Source organism: Heteronotia binoei, unplaced genomic scaffold (genome assembly GCF_032191835.1).
Source record: "Heteronotia binoei isolate CCM8104 ecotype False Entrance Well unplaced genomic scaffold, APGP_CSIRO_Hbin_v1 ptg000323l, whole genome shotgun sequence".
NCBI classification, from domain to species: Eukaryota; Metazoa; Chordata; class Lepidosauria; order Squamata; family Gekkonidae; genus Heteronotia; species Heteronotia binoei.
Genome location: NW_026800017.1, coordinates 941,559 through 960,885, shown reverse-complemented (window position 1 = coordinate 960,885; position 19,327 = coordinate 941,559). Strand labels below are relative to the sequence as shown.

General features: G+C 40.5%; 1 protein-coding gene across 1 annotated transcript in view; it reads right to left on the bottom strand.

Moving 5' to 3' along the window:
- Nucleotides 1-16,908: 16,908 nt before the first annotated feature.
- The window catches only part of LOC132590593 (transcription regulator protein BACH2-like), a 249,148-nt gene continuing 246,729 nt past the window's right edge, over nucleotides 16,909-19,327 (bottom strand). Inside the window, exon 6 of the mRNA XM_060263537.1 lies at nucleotides 16,909-17,892. Within this exon, the coding sequence (XP_060119520.1) occupies nucleotides 17,410-17,892 (483 nt within the window). The 3' untranslated portion in view covers nucleotides 16,909-17,409. The remainder of the gene's footprint in view (nucleotides 17,893-19,327) is intronic.

Here is a 19,327-nt window from a genome sequence, read left to right as displayed (position 1 = left end):
GATCCTACCTGGGGACTGGCATCCCTAACTGTGGTTTCCCTTTAGCACAAGGTTGGGGAACCTTTTTTCTGCCAAGGGCCATATGGATATTTATAACATCATTTGTGGGCCATAAAAAATTATCAACTTAAAAAAACAGTGCTCTGCCGAGGGAGAATGATTCAGGCCAGCAAAATTAATGCAAATAATTGTTTTTCTATTTGAAGTCATATGGGGAGAGCCTAATCTGACACACACACGCACGGCCTGCTGCCCTAGACAAATGCATAGATCCAGGACTTTTTTGTTGAAAAAACCCAGCAGGACTTAGTAGAATATTAGACTACATCCCCTAATATTAGCATATTAGGTCACACACTTATTAGCATATTAGGTCACACCATCTGGGATAATCAAGTGCAAACTGAACTGTGACAGTAACTTTTCCAGGCCCTGCAGCAATTCTAGCCAGCCAGCCAGGCCCCAGGGAGGCTGCCACACAGTACTTCTGGGCCCTGTGATCCCTGCCTGGCCCTGGGGAGGCTTCTGCACAGCATGGCTGGGCCCCACGATCCTCACTGGCCAGCCAGGCCCTAGGGATGCTGTCACATGGCAATCTATGTATCTGTCCAGCAATCCCCAAGGGCCACACCAAGTGACCTTAAGGGCCGTATATGGCCCTCGGGATGGAGGTTCCCCACCCCTGCTTTAATATAACCATTTAAAAAACCCTCTATGTAATTGTGGACACTTCCAATTATCCCCTCCTTAAAAGGCAGGCTGAGTTATATGTGATTCTCCTTTTTTTTTTTTTAATTAGCATGAGTAATGCTGGATAGAAATAGCACAATATCTTTAACAACCTTTTAAAAACCCTCCCTGTATTAGCAGAACCGCTGATGATCCCCTCTTCTCTGTCCAAAGGCAGGCAATTCTCTTGTTATGTTAATTTTTGCTGGGAATTGGCCCCCTGCAGTCATCATCAAATAGAAAGCTTGAATGACTGGCTCTTCACCAAAGTCCTGTGACTGTGCTGTTTTCCCTTCAGATACAAGAAACAGCTCTGTGCCAAATGCCAATAGTGTCCTGCACAGGAAATGCTCTTTTTTTACAGGCTTAAAATTAAGATTTTTAAATGGAAAAACTGGGGTACTAATGGTCTGTGCACAGATATATGACAATGCCATGGAGAAACATGAAAAACCCACCAGTTGTGGGGGGGGGGGGGGGCTGAAACATGGGAAATCTTTGATGTGGAAGCAGTGCTGCTGTCTTTAAGAGCTTGATGGCCTGAGGTTACCTTATTTACCTGTTCTCTGAAACATTAATAAACATGTGCTTTTAAAAGCGTGAAAAATCCACTGTCTTTGTTTTTCCAGCAGATCTAAAGACGTCTATCCCTCCCTCCCCCATTTTTCTATTACCTGGAACCAGATAAGAAATGCAAATCAGTTCCACAATTTGAGTGACTTACTGATGATTTCTCCCTCTCATGGGGCTAACAGAAACTTTAGGAGAGGAATTTAGATCAGGCAAACTTACACCAGCATAACTTCTCAGAACAAATCCATTCTTTGTTCTTCTTATCATCTTTAACTGAAACTTGAGCTCTTCTCAGTTGACCCCATTTTTGAAGGAGTTGGGTGTGGCTTAGCCATTTCTGCTCCTATATCATTACAATTCCTTTTTTAGAGGTCTCTCGTATTGTTGGATTGAACAGGCATAAGAAAAGGCCTGCATGGTTAACAAACAAAGTAATGGAAGCTGTAAAAGGTAAGAAGGACTCCTTTAAGCGGTGGAAAACCAGTCCAAGTGAGATTAGTAAAAGGGAACACAGGCTGTGGCAAATCAAATCCAAGACTGTGATCAGGCAGGCAAAAAGGGACTATGAGGAGCATATTGCAAAAAACAAAGACCAACAATAAAAATTTCTTCAAATATATTAGAAGTAGGAAACCAGCCAGGGAGGCAGTGTGGCCCTTGGATGACCATGGGGTAAAAGGATTACTGAAGGAGGATAGGGAAATGGCTGAGAAGCTGAATGAATTTTTTGCCTCCATCTTCAATGTGGAAGATGAGAACTTTTTGTCCGCCCCAGAACCACTAATTTTGGAAGGGGTGTTGTAAGACCTGAGTCAGATTGAGGTGACAAAAGAGGAGGTCCTACAACTGATAGACAAATTAAAAACTAATAAATCACCGGGTCCGGATGGCATACATCCGAGAGTTCTGAAAGAACTCAAAGTTGAACTTGTGGATCTTCTAACAAAAATCTGTAATCTTTCATTGAAATCTGCCTCCGTTCCTGAGGACTGGAAGGTAGCAAATGTCACCCCCATCTTTAAAAAGGGTTCCAGAGGAGATCCGGGAAATTACAGGCCAGTCAGTCTGACTTCAATACCAAGAAAGTTGGTAGAAACCATTATCAAGGACAGAATGAGTAGGCACATTGATGAACACAGGTTATTGAGGAAGACTCATCATGGGTTCTGTAAGGGAAGATCTTGCCTCACGAACCTGTTATATTTCTTTGAGGGGGTGAACAAACATGTGAACAAAGGAGACCCGATAGATGTTGTTTACCTTGACTTCCAGAAAGCTTTTGATAAAGTTCCTCATCAAAGGCTCCTTAGAAAGCTTGAGAGTCATGGAGTAAAAGGACAGGTCCTCTTGTGGACCAAAAACTGGCTGAGTAATAGGAAGCAGAGAGTGAGTATAAATGGGCAGTCTTCACAGTGGAGGACGGTAAGCAGTGGGGTGCCGCAGGGCTCAGTATTGGGTCCCATGCTCTTTAACTTGTTCATAAATGATTTAGAGTTGGGAGTGAGCAGTGAAGTGGCCAAGTTTGCGGATGACACTAAATTGTTCAGGGTGGTGAGAACCAGAGAGGATTGTGAGGAACTCCAAAGGGATCTGTTGAGGCTGGGTGAGTGGGCGTCAATGTGGCAGATGCGGTTCAATGTGGCCAAGTGCAAAGTAATGCACATTGGGGCCAAGAATCCCAGCTACAAATACAAGTTGATGGGGTGTGAACTGGCAGAGACTGACCAAGAGAGAGATCTTGGGGTTGTGGTAGATAACTCACTGAAAATGTCAAGACAGTGTGCGTTTGCAATAAAAAAGGCCAACGCCATGCTGAGAATTATTAGGAAGGGAATTGAAAACAAATCAGCCAGTATCATAATGCTCCTGTATAAATCGATGGTGCGGTCTCATTTGGAGTACTGTGTGCAGTTCTGGTCGCCACACCTTAAAAAGGATATTATAGCATTGGAGAAAGTCCAGAAAAGGGCAACTAGAATGATTAAAGGGCTGGAACACTTTCCCTATGAAGAAAGGTTGAAACGCTTGGGACTCTTTAGCTTGGAGAAACGTCGACTGCGGGGTGATATGATAGAGGTTTACAAGATAATGCATGGGATGGAGAAAGTAGAGAAAGAAGTACTTTTCTCCCTTTCTCACAATACAAGAACTCGTGGGCATTCAATGAAATTGCTGAGCAGACAGGTTAAAACGGATAAAAGGAAGTACTTCTTCACCCAAAGGGTGATTAACAAGTGGAATTCACTGCCTCAGGAGGTGGTGGCGGCCACAAGCATAGCCACTTTCAAGAGGGGTTTAGATAAAAATATGGAGCAGAGGTCCATCAGTGGCTATTAGCCACAGTGTGTGTGTGTGTGTGTATATATAATTTTTGTTGGCCACTGTGTGACACAGAGTGTTGGACTGGATGGGCCATTGGCCTGATCTAACATGGCTTCTCTTATGTTCTTAACAGTTACCAGCAAACAGCAAGTGAAATCTACAATTTTGAACTATAAAATTTCTCAGTACAGGTCTGATTACAGAAATTATAATGACTTTTCCAGCCAGTTGCTTTTTCCTGTCCCCACTGAACGGGTGGGAAAAGGGGGTTGCTTTGCAGTGGAGAAGAGAGGTGCAGGTCAGAGGAAATTGCACTCATTTTGCCATTTTTGTGCTGTTTTTTCCCCCTTAAATGGGATAGTTGTGCTCTCCAACTTTTTATCTGATCCAGCATGGCCTGTCTGATAATAGTGGTAATATAAAAGTTTTTCATGCAATGAGAAATTCACACAAGTGAAAATCTTAGACACAGGTGGGCCTTGAAATTAGAGCTAGGCAAGCACTGACTCTACTAGTGTTCCTCTGCATCCAGGTTGATGAGGAACAGTGGAGATGTAGACATTCTGTCACCTCTGCTCCCACTTTTGCTGGATTTTGGCTGGGTATTGGATGGTCACACAAAATGATGAGAATGGCCACAAAAATGCATAGTTGGGACTCAGCGTATGGCCTACAAATAGACTGGAATGGAACCACTATTGACCCAGGGCTAATTGCATACACTTGATTTTTCTTTATACATGTTTCAAACAATTCTCATGTTACATTCAAAGCATGTACAGCTGAATACATGATCACATTTATCCAGGTACTGGTCCCCAATTTCATTTGTGAACTCTTTCTTACAAACTGATGCACGTGTGAGCATGCAGGATGTTATGTACATTCCCTGTAACACGTGAACAGGGCTTCTGTTTGTCCTCAGCATGGCCCAAGGGAGGGATGGGGAAGAGTGCGCTGTTCACCACCAATCAAGCCACTGGCAGCATTACCCAATAAGTGACTATAACACTTGGGCAACCACAGTATGCATGGCCTTTCAGTGCCGCTGGTTAAAGAAAAGACTTCATTTTCTCTCAACCTATTGGGCAAAAGGTATTTGCAGCTCTCACTATAAAATGATCTTAAAAACCGAATAGGTTGGATCCAATGAACTATGAGCACAAGGCACTTGTGGAAGCTAATCTCCCTCCCTCCCAAAAGCAGCTTCTTGTGTCCCATGAAATGGCAGCGCTGGGAATCTGAGCGCTTCATGGACAAAAAGCCACAGGATGTGTGATGCCAGTCATAAGAGGAATCAGGCAAAATCACCCACCTTCTTTCTTCCTGCAGTGAAGACTTTTGTGGCAGAAGCTCCACTTCCAGAAGAGAAAGACTTACACCCAAGTAAGTGCGCAAAGGACAGGAGTACAGGCTTTGCCACAGACTGAACACTGCTAATCAGTTTTAAAGCAAGAAGGGTGTTTATTGTGCTTAAGTATGTATTTGAAAAGTGTTAGAAAAAACAAAGTCAATTAACAATTCAAAATTAACTTTATTAGCCTCAGCACAATGTCATAGGCGATGTATTATTCATGTCATGTTATTCGCACATGCAGGGAAGGAATAAGGCAGAAGAGACCTGAGTGGCAGAATAAACAGAACCATTTCAGATTGCAGGTGGAAGATTAGATCTTTGTGGAATGCTCCTCTGTATTAAAAACTCTGCCAATAATAATCCAGCACAGGATAAAATGGAGGGGGTAGGTGAGTGCAGAACTGTTATTCCTCCTATGCTAGATTTCTGTTTAATGGATATTTTTATAGGGTGAAACATTCAGAGCTAGGATCCACCATCTGCAACCTCATGTGTAGCAGTCTGTACTCTTACCTGAGAGCCTTACTACATTACCACATCATGTCTAGCATATATGAATGTTTACTATTTGCCACAATGTGCTTTTATGTTTTTATGTACATGTATTAGAACCAAGATGCTAGAATCAAGATCTGTATTCAACTACTAAAAAGAAGCTGAAATTTCAAGAAGAAACAGTGCCTTAACAGCTTAAATATATCTCTTTTAGCTATATATTTTCACTATTTATGTATAGGTTGTTATATATAAATAGGTAGCATTAACACTGCTTCATTTCTCTGAAGAACTACATCTTAGAAGCATGATAGTAAGCCTTCTAAATAATGAAAATGGTATTGATATGCATATGCTTAACACTTGTGTGAAAACCGCACAGAAACAATAAAAAACCCCAACCCTAACACACGTGTGCTCACACACACAAGCAAATGAAGAAATTGATAGAGGGCAAATGCAAAAAGTAGTTAGGTGCATCCTTCTATCCTTTGTTTTCATGCTATCCCATTCTGAAAGACGAGTAATTGCTTCAGACTGCACACTGTTTGCCTGAGCTATTATGTCACAGAACTAAAATGCTAAGGTGTGTGTGTGTGTGGGGGGGGGGGTCTATACAGCAGGAAAGTATCCCTACATAGACTAGCAGACAGTATAGGCAGTATAAACAGACAGTCAAGATTTTGTTGCCCTTTATAATTTTTAAAATGGGAATGTTCTTTTCAACCTTCAGGTTTAAGTTTATAGACGTAAAGGCAAATAATATAGAGCAGGAAAGAGATGCCACTTTCCACTTCCTGTAAAAACAACACCACTAATTTCTGCAAAAGTGGTTTCAGCTGCTTGTGAACTGGTAAAACAGGTTGCACTTACCTGTAACAGTTGTTCATAGAGTGAGGCTCAAACAACACTTAAGGGTGCTCTGTTCCTCTCCCCCACACCTTTTGCAGCATGAGGAGGGGTGGAGTGCCTTTCCCTCCATTCCACTCTGCCAATTTTGGTGAGGAATAGTTGTTGGATTTAGTTAAGAGCTTACAGTAGGACATATAGCAGCCCTGTGGTGCAGAGTGCTAAAGCAGCAGTACTGCAGTCTGAACTCTCTGCTCACGACCTGTGTTTGATTCCAGTGGAAGTTGGATTCAGATAGCCGGCCCAAGGTTGACTCAGCCTTCCATCCTTCTGAGGTCGGTAAGATTGCTGGGGGGAAAAGTGTAAAAGACTGGGGAAGGCAGTGGCAAACCACCTTGTAAAAAAAAAGTTTGCCGTGAAAACGCTGTGAAAGCAACGTCACCCCAGGGTCGGAAACGACTGGTGCTTGCGCAGGGGACCTTTCCTTTTTTACAATAGGACAGGAGGGAAGGAGGTGTGACTGCACATGTGACCATTCAATGTAACAGGTAAGTGCAACTCTAATCATCATTGTACCTGTGTAGTCCCACCTGGGAGAGTAGGAAGCTGACTTAACAGTCTTAAGAAGGTGGGTGTGAACTCTCAGTTGAATAGAGACTGCGGGACCTCTTTCCCCACTGCTATGTCTCTTGAGACATCTGAGTCCATCAAGTAATACTTTGTGTAGGTACAGAAGGAAGACCACACTGTAGCCTTGCAGATGGGGTCATTGAAGAGACCACAGCAAAAAGCAGCTGAGGTGGATTGTGTTGTGGAGTGGATTGAGTGTGAAGATGCAGTGAGCAGTCAACTCATATTAGTTTATAATAGTTTAATGCAGGAAATCTGGAAATGTATTGTGTCAAAAGCTTCTTGCCCAAGTTGGGTCTGAAGAAGGAGATGAACAGGTTGTCATATTTTCTGAAAGAAAATAAGTGCTCTGTTCTCTACACACATCTGAGGAATGGAGAGCTCATTCCTGGTCATCCTGAGGGAGTGGATATAACAAAGTCCGCTTGCGGAGAGGGCGGGATATAAATTGAAAGTAATAAATAAATAATAAATAAATAAAGGTAGGGTGATGTCTTGGTTTAGACAGAATTTGAATGTTACTTTAGGAAGAAACTGGAGCAAAATGCGAAGTACTACTCTAACATTGAATACTTTCAGAAAAAGTCATGTTGCAGTGTTTAGAGTTTGCTGACCTTTCTGGCTGAAATGATAGCAGTTAGGAGCACTGTTTTTATGGTGAGGAGATGGAGGGAGCTGCTGGCCATGGGTTCAAATGGCTTGCTTATGAGCTCTGGAAGCACAAACGACAGGCTCCACTGAGGGACTGGAAGAATTTGATTTGGTAACCTTATAAGGTTAGTCTGGATTTCCTTTGGGCAAACAAAGATCTCCCCCTCAATATGGAGGTGAAAGCATGCTAGGGCTGCTAGGTGGGCTCTTATGGAGGTGGATGAGAGTCCTCATTGAATCAGATTCAGCAGATATTTGAAGATCTTTTCAACGGGACATGTGACAGGTTCTATATTTTGGTCCTTAGCCCATGCACAGAAATGTTTCCACTTGACAGAATAATAGTGCCAAGTGGATTGTTTTCTAGTGTGAAACAGAACCACTTTTATTGGTTCCAAGAACTGGCAGTTGGCCATTGAATGAATTACAGTGCTAAATTCAGGTTGCCAATATCTGGGTGCAGGAAGGAACCCTACAGAAGATCATGTTCCTGGGGGAGGAGAATGAACCTCTTGCAGGACATGACCTGCAGCATTGGAAACTATGTTTGTCTTGGGAGTTGACTGGCATGTGTATAGGAAGGCCTGCTGGAATATGAAGGGTGAGGTACCAGGAAATCTCTTCCTCTGAATGCAGAGTAGTATGGTCTGTAATAGGGCTTAGGGTTAGGAACAGAAGAGATCACCTTTAAAGTCTTAGGAGTGAGTTTGTCCTTTGTAATTTTGTTGAGGATGTCATTGGTAGCACTGAGGAGATCCACACCCTTGAAGGGTAGGTTTCACCAGTTTGTGTTTGTCATTAGGTAACATTCCACAGGAAGAGTTGATAGTGGGCCATGGTGCATTGATAATTGGCAATTTTGAAACCAAAGGCAGAGAAGACATAGCTTTGTCTGCCTACCCATCTAGTTTAGTCTTCTTTGTCAATCGGGGCTGAGTGCCCTTATTTTTCCCTTGAATGTGGCCTATGACCAAGGAGTTAGTTGTGGTAAGTTGAAAAAGGAAAGGGCATTTTCCTGCTCAGGTCTGTATTGATTCTCAATACACCTGGCCAAAGGTGACACTTATGATGGGTATAATTAAGGTCGTTGTGACTTCCAGTAAGCCATCCATTATGGCAAATGATGGGTCCCATGTTCCCCTTATGTATAACTAAATAGCAGAACTATGGCCATTGGAGGTGTGCAGGATACATACATTTTAGGGATTGAGACATTTGGAGGAGTTGTTCCTTAAATATGTGGAAATTTTTGCTCAGGAGCATATAGCATCATTATGGGTGAGAGTTCAGAGGTACAGTCTGGTGCTCTGTTCACATAAGTAGGATGAATATAGTCAAAGGCAGGCCTCACAGGAGCGCAGCTCTTGAACCTTTCTGAGAGTTCCACCTCCTCCTGAGAGTTCCACCTCCTTGTCTATTGAATAGTATGTGCAGCTGCATAACAATCCCTGGATGAGCTCCACCACCTATTTTTTTTACAAAACAACCCCTGTTCAAAGGCCAGCTCACCTAGAGATTGTGTGTAGGTTTTGGACTGTCTCTAGATAGTAGTGACCTGTTTCTGCTTTGTTGGAACAGAGGGGAGCATATGGATCCCAGCCCTGATCATAACAATCACACTGGAGGTACTGGTACAATGTTCAGGACAACATCAAACACAGATCTGTCAGATCCTGTTGGGGTGGTAGATCCATTGGTTGATGACAGGGGATGAGGGGTCCCAAGTCTTGGACTTCACCTTGCAAGATACATTGGGTTGAGTATGGTGAATGGACCAATGGAGAGGGTGTGCTTGGGTTGGTGGCTGCCTCCTTGTCTGGTTCCAAATGTGGTTTACAAGCAGCTGGGTCTTAACAATGAGGACAAATAGGGGTGGATGATGACTTTGACTTGGGAGACTTCTCCAGGTGGTTGTGTGGAGCATTTTTAGATGGTGGTTCTGAAGAACTATACTCTGGGGATCGAGAGGAAAAGCTTGTAGCTTTTCCTGTATTTTTTTTATTGGGCCATAACTGTTTAGGTTCAGTCTTGGAACTGCTGGTACCGAAGATGCTTAGATCTACTGGTCAATGTTTTGAGGTCAGCATTGAGCTCAGATCTTTTTCCTGAGAAGTGCCAGATAAAACCTTTCCCAGAGTGCCTCTTTTAAGTGAAAATCTATCATGCCTTGCCTTAGAAGTAAACTGGTGACGAATTCAGCAGTGTGATATGTCATGCTCTTCACCAAGGCATAAAGGGGATTCCTTGTAGTTGCCTGTGTGTGGGGATTATAACAATGAACCCACAGGAGTCCAGCAGGATCCACAATAGATTCTTTGCAGCAAAGCACCTCACTTGTATTTCAAGCTTCCGCTTAAAGGTGCTGTTGGGGTGGGACCCTTGCTTAGTGCTAAAAGCTTACTTGGCATGTTACCTAGGCAGTCATTCCAAGTAAGCCTAAATTACTCTTCTCTTTCATTATCACAAATTGCTCAGAACTTAGGAGAAATGCTTCTTTACATACAGCTACCCAGGAAGAGGCCATTTATGTCTAAGGAAGCCACTAGCAGGCTAAGAGACTCTGCTTGAAGAGCTACCATAACAAGTGTCACAATGATGAACTGATGAAGTAACCACACCTGCCAGTCTTGTTTTGTCCTGGCATTTTTTACCTCTCGTGCAAGTGAAGGACAGGATAACAACAATGTATGCAAAGAATTTGTTCACTGACTGGAAATCTTCTAAACTATTCAAAGTGTTAGTTAGGTGCAGCCTAACTACATCTAATACAAGATCTGTTACCTCAGCCAGATTGCAAGGTATTATAACAATAGTAACTTCAAAAGCAGGAGAACTACAATACATAATGATATGTCTTTATTTCATCAACAGAAATGGTGTCTAGACAAAATTCAGTTAACACTATCAATTCAAATGAATGGAAAGATTTTTTTTTTGCACGAAACTGTATTTACAATGAGTAAATGAAGTCTTAAATTTATTAGTTCATAGCAATGCTGTTTTTCCAAAAAGGTAAAAATTCTTAGTAACAAGGAATAAGCATCAACAGCCATTTCATTTGTACAATAAAAATCACAAGAAACCACAGTCACCTAGAAAAAAAATAATAGACAAGCTTAATAACGAGTACAATAAAATGATGCATTGAATTAAGTTACATTAATCGCATAGAATCTGTGTAAAAAGTATATAGAAAAACACCTGATGCAACTTGTTACAGTCATTGACCAGTTATGAGAGGTACAGAGGATTATACAGGTAGATATGTGTGAAAACTGTCCATACTGTTTGACCTGGGGAGGAAGAGAAGAGGGGCTGAATCCCCTTGCATACACTGATAAAAACCCTGTTTTGATTATGGCCTCTGAAGTTTGTAAGGCATATAGTAGAGGTGCTCTTGTATCCCACTGGTTCTGGAACAAACTCTTGGGGGATATTCTCCACCCTTGAAATCAAAAGTAGACTCTTAAATTGAATAGCAAAAGTCAAGCATCCAACAGTCTCCAAAATGTTTAGTATAGTTTCTACTGATTGAAGGGATCCAGATACTTTGAATTCTATTGTAAGTTGTAAAAATGGGTTTCTGAATCATGAAAAATTATTTTTGAACACTGTAAATACAGAAGCATTCACTTGCAATGCAACAGAATAGATGGAAGAAACCCAGATCTTCAGGTTGGCACCCACATGTGAACTAACCTGTTAAGACAAAAGCACTCTGGAAAATCCTAGGCTGAGTTTCTGATTCCCAAGGCTTTCAAGACATAAAAGGGATCACTAACTATAGATTCTTTTTTTCAAGTTCTGAAAAGTGACAGAAGTCAATTCCTGACCAAAATAAGGCTGCAGTTCCACTCACATAAATAAACCGCAAACTCAGTGGGATTTACTTTTGAGTAAGCTTATATAGGACCAGGATGCATATATTTCCTTATAGATTGCGGCACTGAATAGGTGACTAAATTGTATGTAAACTTGACATCTGGCAAATGGGTTTATACTGTAATAAAGTTTATAAGGTGTGGGATAATAATGGTATTTAATTTTCTACTTTTAAATTTGAGAGGAAATGTGAACAATTAATCCCTACCAGAAAAGTGGTTTTCATCACAAAGATGTAGAACTATATGAGTATTATAATTTAATTTAAAAACAACACGTATCACTAGTTTAAATTTGATAACATAATATTGGTGGAGTGTAGGAAACTGCTGTAGTTCTTTTACACTGCAAGTAATGATTACAGAGCATTATAATAATTTATTAGTAGCAGTCTACAATCCACCAACCTATAGATTTTTAATATACATAAAGTTGTTTGAATGGACTTAATATATGGACATGTACAACTCTATTCTGCAGCAGCATCACTCGATGCCTGAGTCATAAAATTATTCAAATATTATAAATATACACAGTATAAACAAGCAAAATAATGCACACTGATTTGTGTTCTGTAGACATAAATTAGCTACCACATTTTAGCAAGGTTTTCCTTAGGCAATATCAAGAACCCCATCCATCTCTTCTAAATATAACTTTAAAGGGGCACATTATAAAGATGTCAGGTAAATGAAGGACAAAAGCCTGAAATAGGATTACTTTTGCAAAATCTGACTGTTTGAGCTGGATCGTCTGGAATTTAAACTTTCACAGGCTTATGGATCTGATGCTTGATATGCTCTACCATCTAAACCAGGGGTGTCGAACTCATTTGTTATGAGGGCCAGATCTAACATAAATTAAACCTTGTCGGGCTGGGCCATATGTGTACCTCTTTAAGATTAGATAGCAGAGATATAAACTTTATAAAGGACACAAACACAATTAAAGATTTTATTTTTAAAAAACTTAAAACATGTATAAAACATTAGCACTCATTGGCCTTAAAGGTGCTTTCTTTGTATCTTCCCCATGGGAGCCAGGGAACTGGGAAAAGGAAGCTCTGGTTCTTTCCTTCCTTCCCCAGAGGATGAGGAGGGGGAAGAGCCTCAGTCAACAGAAGGAAGAGAGGCTTGGCTCAGTAGCTCTGCTGTTCGATTGTGATAGCCTGGCAAAGCAAGCTCCTCCTCCCCAAGGGAGGAGCCTCAGCCAATGGAGAAAATAGAGGTTTTGCTCAGCCACTAGCTTGGGGGCCTGATAGGAGCCCTCCGGGCGCCTGATTCGGCCCCCAAACTGCATGTTTGACACCCCTGATCTAAACCTTCATGTATGATTTTTTAAAAGAACACATACATGCCTATTACAAGTCATCAGTGAAAAAATGAGAACACTTAATTAATGAGATTACCATACAGTTCTCTTAAAAGGCTCAAACATTTTGATTCTGGCATATTCATTTTTTAAAATCTCAACATGGATGCTGTCAGAATGGTTCTCCATATTCAATCTAGCACAAAACCACTTTTTTTCTTTATGAACTTTTAGGAAAACAGGTTCCACAGGTGCAGCCTTTTTTCATCACAATGATGAACCGATGGAGTAACTGCCAGTCACCATACTGATCTGAAAGTAATGGATGCCCTATTTGGGGATGTGATGCAATACAATGTGGGCTTAGCTGCCGTTCAAGGAACAGAACTTTCTTTCTCGCCCTTTCTGCTCCTGGAGGTAAGTGGACCTTGGGAACAGTACCTCGCATGACCAGAATGCCACTTGTGCAAGCAGATCAAGGCATAGGATCCAACCCTGTGACTATAAAAGTTTCAGCTTTTAAAAACTGACTATGTAAATATACTTCCAAATGTCAGTGTAAATTTTGAAATTACAAAACTGGTAATAAATGTAATTTGTTGCCCCTCACATTCTGAGCAGAACTGGTTTCTCCCTTTTAAAAAGACAGCAGATGGAATACTAATCACAGTGGTTTGCTTTTCCAATGACATTTTTAAAAACTTCCTTGGGAACAAAGATACATGGATTAGATTAAAAAAAATAGTGCATTTTTAAAAGCAGCATATATCCTTAGAAAGACACTGAATAATTTAATTGTACAATATATAAAATAATAATTTTATTCTGCAGCATCAAATGCTGACGCCTGAGTCGTCATACGTTATGTCTGGGATATAAATATTGACTTGATAACTTCATTGATTCTTTAATTTTTTTTCTACTAGCTATTTGTTCCAGAATCAGGTTGCAATGAACTTCGGTTGTATTCAAGGCACCCCCAAGATAACACAGAGAAACAAATATATTACATAGTGTAGTATTCACCTGACAAAAGCAGAAGAAGCCTAAATGAAATGAGGTTTCCTGGTAATACAAAATATAGCAAAGGCAAATCAGAAAAAGGAAGAGTAGTTGCAGACGGGACAGGGCTAAATGCAAATTTATCCTATATTCTGTCTGTGTCAGTGCAAAAGCAGCTCCTGTCCAGCAAAAAATTCTAAACTAAGACAAAACCATCAATTCCTTCATGAATTATGACCCACAATCCATGAAAGAAATAAATATCTTTTCCTCTTGCATTGCTAAACAATGCAGACGTCATTTTTATTTAAGAATAGAATTTTGGTCAGTTATTTTATTCCCTCTCTAGCCCGATGCAGTTCAAATACACTAACTTTATGTCCAGATCTGAAACTAATTCTCCTAAATGTCTTCCTTGAAGTTGACTCAAGAGCCACATGTTGTTTCAAAGAACCTTACACAATACATAGTCCGAGGAAGAAGATACACAAGTCAGCCATTTCTAAATAGTGAACAGCCAAACTCAAAACATCCTAAACAGTTTGAAACAACAGACTTATTTGAGAAGTGGTTTGTTTTTTGTTTTTTTTCTTTAAAAAAATTAAAATAGTTTCCATTAAAAACAAAATGAAACAGAAGGAAACAGTAGAGAGAGGCCCAGCACCAATGATACAGCCAGGTCAATACAATAGCTGTAGAACAATATGTTCTGTCAATTACATTTGAACCATTGTAATGAGGTCAAAAGTACCAGTTGCACATGAGTTGGTTATGACGGTAAATCTTCATGTCATAAAGCTAGTTCAGACTTGGTTGAATACCCATAAAAACCACAACTAGCCATAGGAGGTCACTTAAAATAAAAAAGGCAACAGAAAAACACATCTGAAAAAAAAAAACCCACTGTCAGCTGAATAGCAACAAAAAATCCCAAATGACAAACCCTGGCTATGAATCTATAATGCAATTCACATGTAGCTTTAAAATTCTAGCTTCCATCACTGTCTCTCACAGAAGTAGAAGCTCTCTGCAAATCACAGAAGTGCTTTGCAACATCAACTGATTACAACCCCCCCACCCGATATTTTTGTCACCTTCCCACAAAAGAGCTTCTTTTCCCTGCAAGAAACGGTTGCAGGCTTCCAATATAATTAAATAGCTATGCTTTCAAAGCAAGTCAAGGACTTCTTATCCTGGTGCCAAACATTATCCTACAGCTTGTACTAGCATCCATATGACATATATAAATATACAAATAGTTAAGAGATAAGTTTTTATTTATCTTTTACAGAAATGGTTAATACTTAAATAATATATATATAATATATATTTTAAAATATAGCATCTTCAACCTACAGAAGGACAACCCTTCCCTCCCCACCTAGTAAGTAAACGTGGCACATGCACTGTATACACCCTCCCAGTCTGCAGGTTGGCTGCTGGACTGGCAAACTGTCTCCATAAACTGGTTAAAGAAAACACAACAACAAAGAGAGGGAGCTTGATTCCTCCACTAGAAAAAAACATGATGCTGGCTGACTGAGTGCCACACCGCTTAGTGTAAACGTTAGCATGGAGGAACGCACGGTCATAGTTAAAAGGAACAGCCGGGTCTGAGCTATCATTTGATCTGCAGGGAAGGTGAATAGTACCAATCTGTAAACCATGGATGACAACAGAAAATATCCCTCAAAGCACCCAGGCATGATTAAGACAGAGAAATCAAAAGTCACTTAAAAAAAAAATACAATCCACCAGGAAGTCCACCTGCACAAGTCTTTTTGAAATAAATAGGAGTTGTGCAAAAGCATTTCTTTCCCGCAATTCTTATTCATTTCAGTATGTGCAGAAAAAAAGTCCTGGTGTATTGTGCTTGCCCCTAGAAGGTTTTTTTTTGCCCACATATTATGTCTAAATAAAGGCTGTCTTCCACAGTCATTAAGAGAGTCAGTTAAGAGCTTTGTGGATTTTCTTAAATGAAAAATTCAATATGCTTGAAATTACTTCCCCAATGATCTCTGAGACAGAAGCTGGCCTATACTGAAGACAATAACTGTGAATCGAGGCAACCTGACAGCATGATGCATGCAATCATCTTTCTGTTGAAATGCATTGTTTTAAACTCTCACAAATCTTTATGATCATCCCAGTCCCGGAAGGCTCTTTTATGTGGGCTATTTTTTATACTTCAAGGGCCTGAATACAATGGTGTTGATGCCTGTGTAAATAGGGAGCAAACTGAGTAAAACACTGCAGGAAATACCTACATAAAATAGTATTAAATGAATTTATAAATTGAGGCCAGTAGAGCTGTTCACATGGGTTAACAGTGCTAGTACTACCTGAATAAGTAAGAACTGCATAACGAAGCCCAATGGAAGCTTCACTAGGAACTATGGAACTGCATTCACTAATGTAAATGCCCTTGGCCATGAGCTATGGTTCTCAACATCAATAACATACACTGGCCACTGAATAATTTTAAGGTCTCTTATTAAATATGGAACCTTACTCAACAAATACCAATCCCTCTTTTTTTCTTTTTAAAAAGCAGCTATTTTAAATTTGGTTTGGGAAACTAAAAAAAAAAAAGAATACAGAAAATACCCAATCAACGCTATTGGGTGAATTCCATATTTGGCAAGATTTCCCTACATAGTCATCTCCTGAGTGTTTTTTTTTCCTTATTTTACATACGAGAATAGTTTAAAAAAGGAAGCAAAGAATACAGTATATGAGTTATACTGAAGTCACAACTTCATTTATGAAAAGAGGTTTGATCCAAAACTCAGTGCAAGTGGCAAAGTTGACCGTTGCTGTACAGTATTTGTGAGACAATTAGAATTAAATCCATGTTGCTCAACTGGCACAAAAAAAGGAGAGACAGCTGAGCCCCAAATGCCATCTATATTAAAAATCTCGAATAAGCTTCCAACATTAAACTATATAAATAAGTACAACTGAATGATATTGCTGAACTGTGAACTTAGATGAGGGGAGAAATATTTAAAACCATTGCAAACCATTTTGATCATCAAGGACAAAAAAAAAAAAAAGGAATGTTGGAACTTGTTTATACAATAAAAATGAAAAGGTTCCAGTTTTTTAATGAGAAAAAATTGAGGCATGCAGGGATTTTTTTTTGCATATGGATATATATATTTTTATATACTATATATAGTATGTACAGTTTAGCTATAAAACTTTGATGTGTAAAGAAGCTGTCTTCAATGAAAAATTGAACATTCAGAGGAAATTCCTGAGTTAGGGTTTTGTGACATGGGCCACTGAGAAAAAAAGCTGCGTTTGGGTCCTCAGAGGTGTTATGTCCATCCCTGTTGAATATTGAAATTAAAATACAATAACAACAACAACGATAATAATAAAAAAGACAGTGTTGCCACTGTTTTTGTTCCCCTGACTGAACAAGGGATAGCACCATAGCGAAGAAGATAATCAATCTCCTGCTTGTAGAGAGGAGGGAATACTTAAAAACAGTATTGCTGCTAAGACCACTGTAGTGTGCACCAAATATGTTCTTCCATCTAGACAACAAACCAACGTGGCCACTGGCTGACTGATGATGTGACGTTAAGGTTTACCAGCCACTAGGTGTACTCCTTCCTAGGCTGCTCATCTGTTGTACATTTATCAGTCATTTCCTGACAGAAGTCTACCGTCACTGTTTGATTATTCTGCTCTAGAGGGAGCTCCTGCTCAGAGTAAGTACCTTGGTCAGCTCCATCTAGTACTCTTGTTGCAACACACTTGTCGGAAATGTTGTTAGGCAGCCAGTGAGCTCCTAACTGCTGCACAGGGCTTTGCTCTGAACAGCACTGCAAGCCTTCCCTGACACACTGGGATGTTACTATGTTTTGCTCCACACTGGCTGGCGAAGAGTTGATATTGACTGCTGTTGGTAGATCCATAGGCCTGAGAAGAGGGCAGTATCGGTGCAGGTCTTGGATCTGTTCGGAGCTCTGCATATCCCTACACACTTCTTGGGAAAGACAGGAGAAATTATCTAACAGCTCCCCCATACATGCCTTCAGCTGGTTCCTTTCTGACAGAAGTTTTTCCTTCTCACAAACCTGAAAGAAGGTAGGAAAAGGAGGTGTTAGCTTCAAAGAAGTACTCTTTACACCTGTCTTCTAGAGCTCTATAACCAGAAAGAACTGAACCAAACATTCTGCAGAATGTAAGTTCTGCAATGTTTCAGAGTGCAGATGGAGTGACATTTTTGAATGCTCCCTCACGTAGAGGTAAAGGTTTAGTGTAGCTCTCATCCCAATTTGCTACAGTGCAGAGAGTGCATAATTGGTGATAGTGGGAGGAAAAACATTCCAAAACATGACTTGGGTCTTAGACTGAGATAGTCTAGTCCAGAATTTGGTATTCTGTGAAACACGCAAAGAGTGAGCTCTAAAAACTCGTTCTGAATTATGCAGCAAGTGGGATAGGTAAAACACAGGAACTCCCCAGATCTGATTTCTTGCTAATTCAAACACTGACTGGTTGGTGAGGTCCACAGGATCTTAGAAACTCACAGATCTGAGCTTTGTTTACCCAGCTTATACACATCTGCATCAGCTGTCAGAAGTATTAAAGGTTGTGATGAACGTTGGTGCAATATCATTAGGGCTCTGTTTTCAGACTCCTCATCTGACAGAGCCAGACTAATAAAAATGCCACCCATTTGCTGCATGCACAAGTTCAATAAACCCATTAAATTGCTTTTAGCTTGTATTTTATCACCTCTCAGAAAAAAAACTCAGAAAAATACTTCAGCATATAAAAACCTGGCTAGAATTGAAACATCAATGAGTGGGACACGGTTGCCACTGAAGAAGAATATATATAATTTGTAATAATCCCCCATGGAGCATCATAGCTTCTCCTCTGCCACTGGTGTGGATTCTTGACACCTAATCTGGCCAGCCTATCCATGAGCCAATTACATCTTCTATGGCTGCAGCTTGGTGTAGTGGTTAAATGCGCAGACTCTTACTGGGAGAACTGGGTTTGATTCCCCACCCCTCCACTGACAGCTGCTCTCACAGAGCTGTCCTTGAAAGGGCAGCTTCTGTGAGAGCTCTCTCAGCCCCACCTACCTCACAGAGAGTCTGTTGTGGGGGAGGAAGGTAAAGGAGATTGTAAGCTGCTCTGAGACTCAGAGTGAAGGGCAGGGTATAAATCCAATGCTGTCATCATCTTCTTCTAGTACAAAACCTGGTGAACTGCAACTACACCTCACTTGAGATACTGGAGTAACTATCTAGTAATGAGTTGTGAGTGGTAAAAGACATAAGTGGACATGTGGAAGCACTGTGATTCTGAACACTGGGGAGGGTAATGCGATTGTAGCGTTTTCTTCAGAAGTTCAAGAAAAGGTTAGACAGGCACCTGACTTGTTAGTCTTTCCTGGTCTAAAATAGGAAAGCTGGCTTATATGATCTGCTGGATCCTTTATACCAGGGGTGGCCAATGGTAGCTCTCCAGATGTTTTTTGCCTACAACTCCCATCAG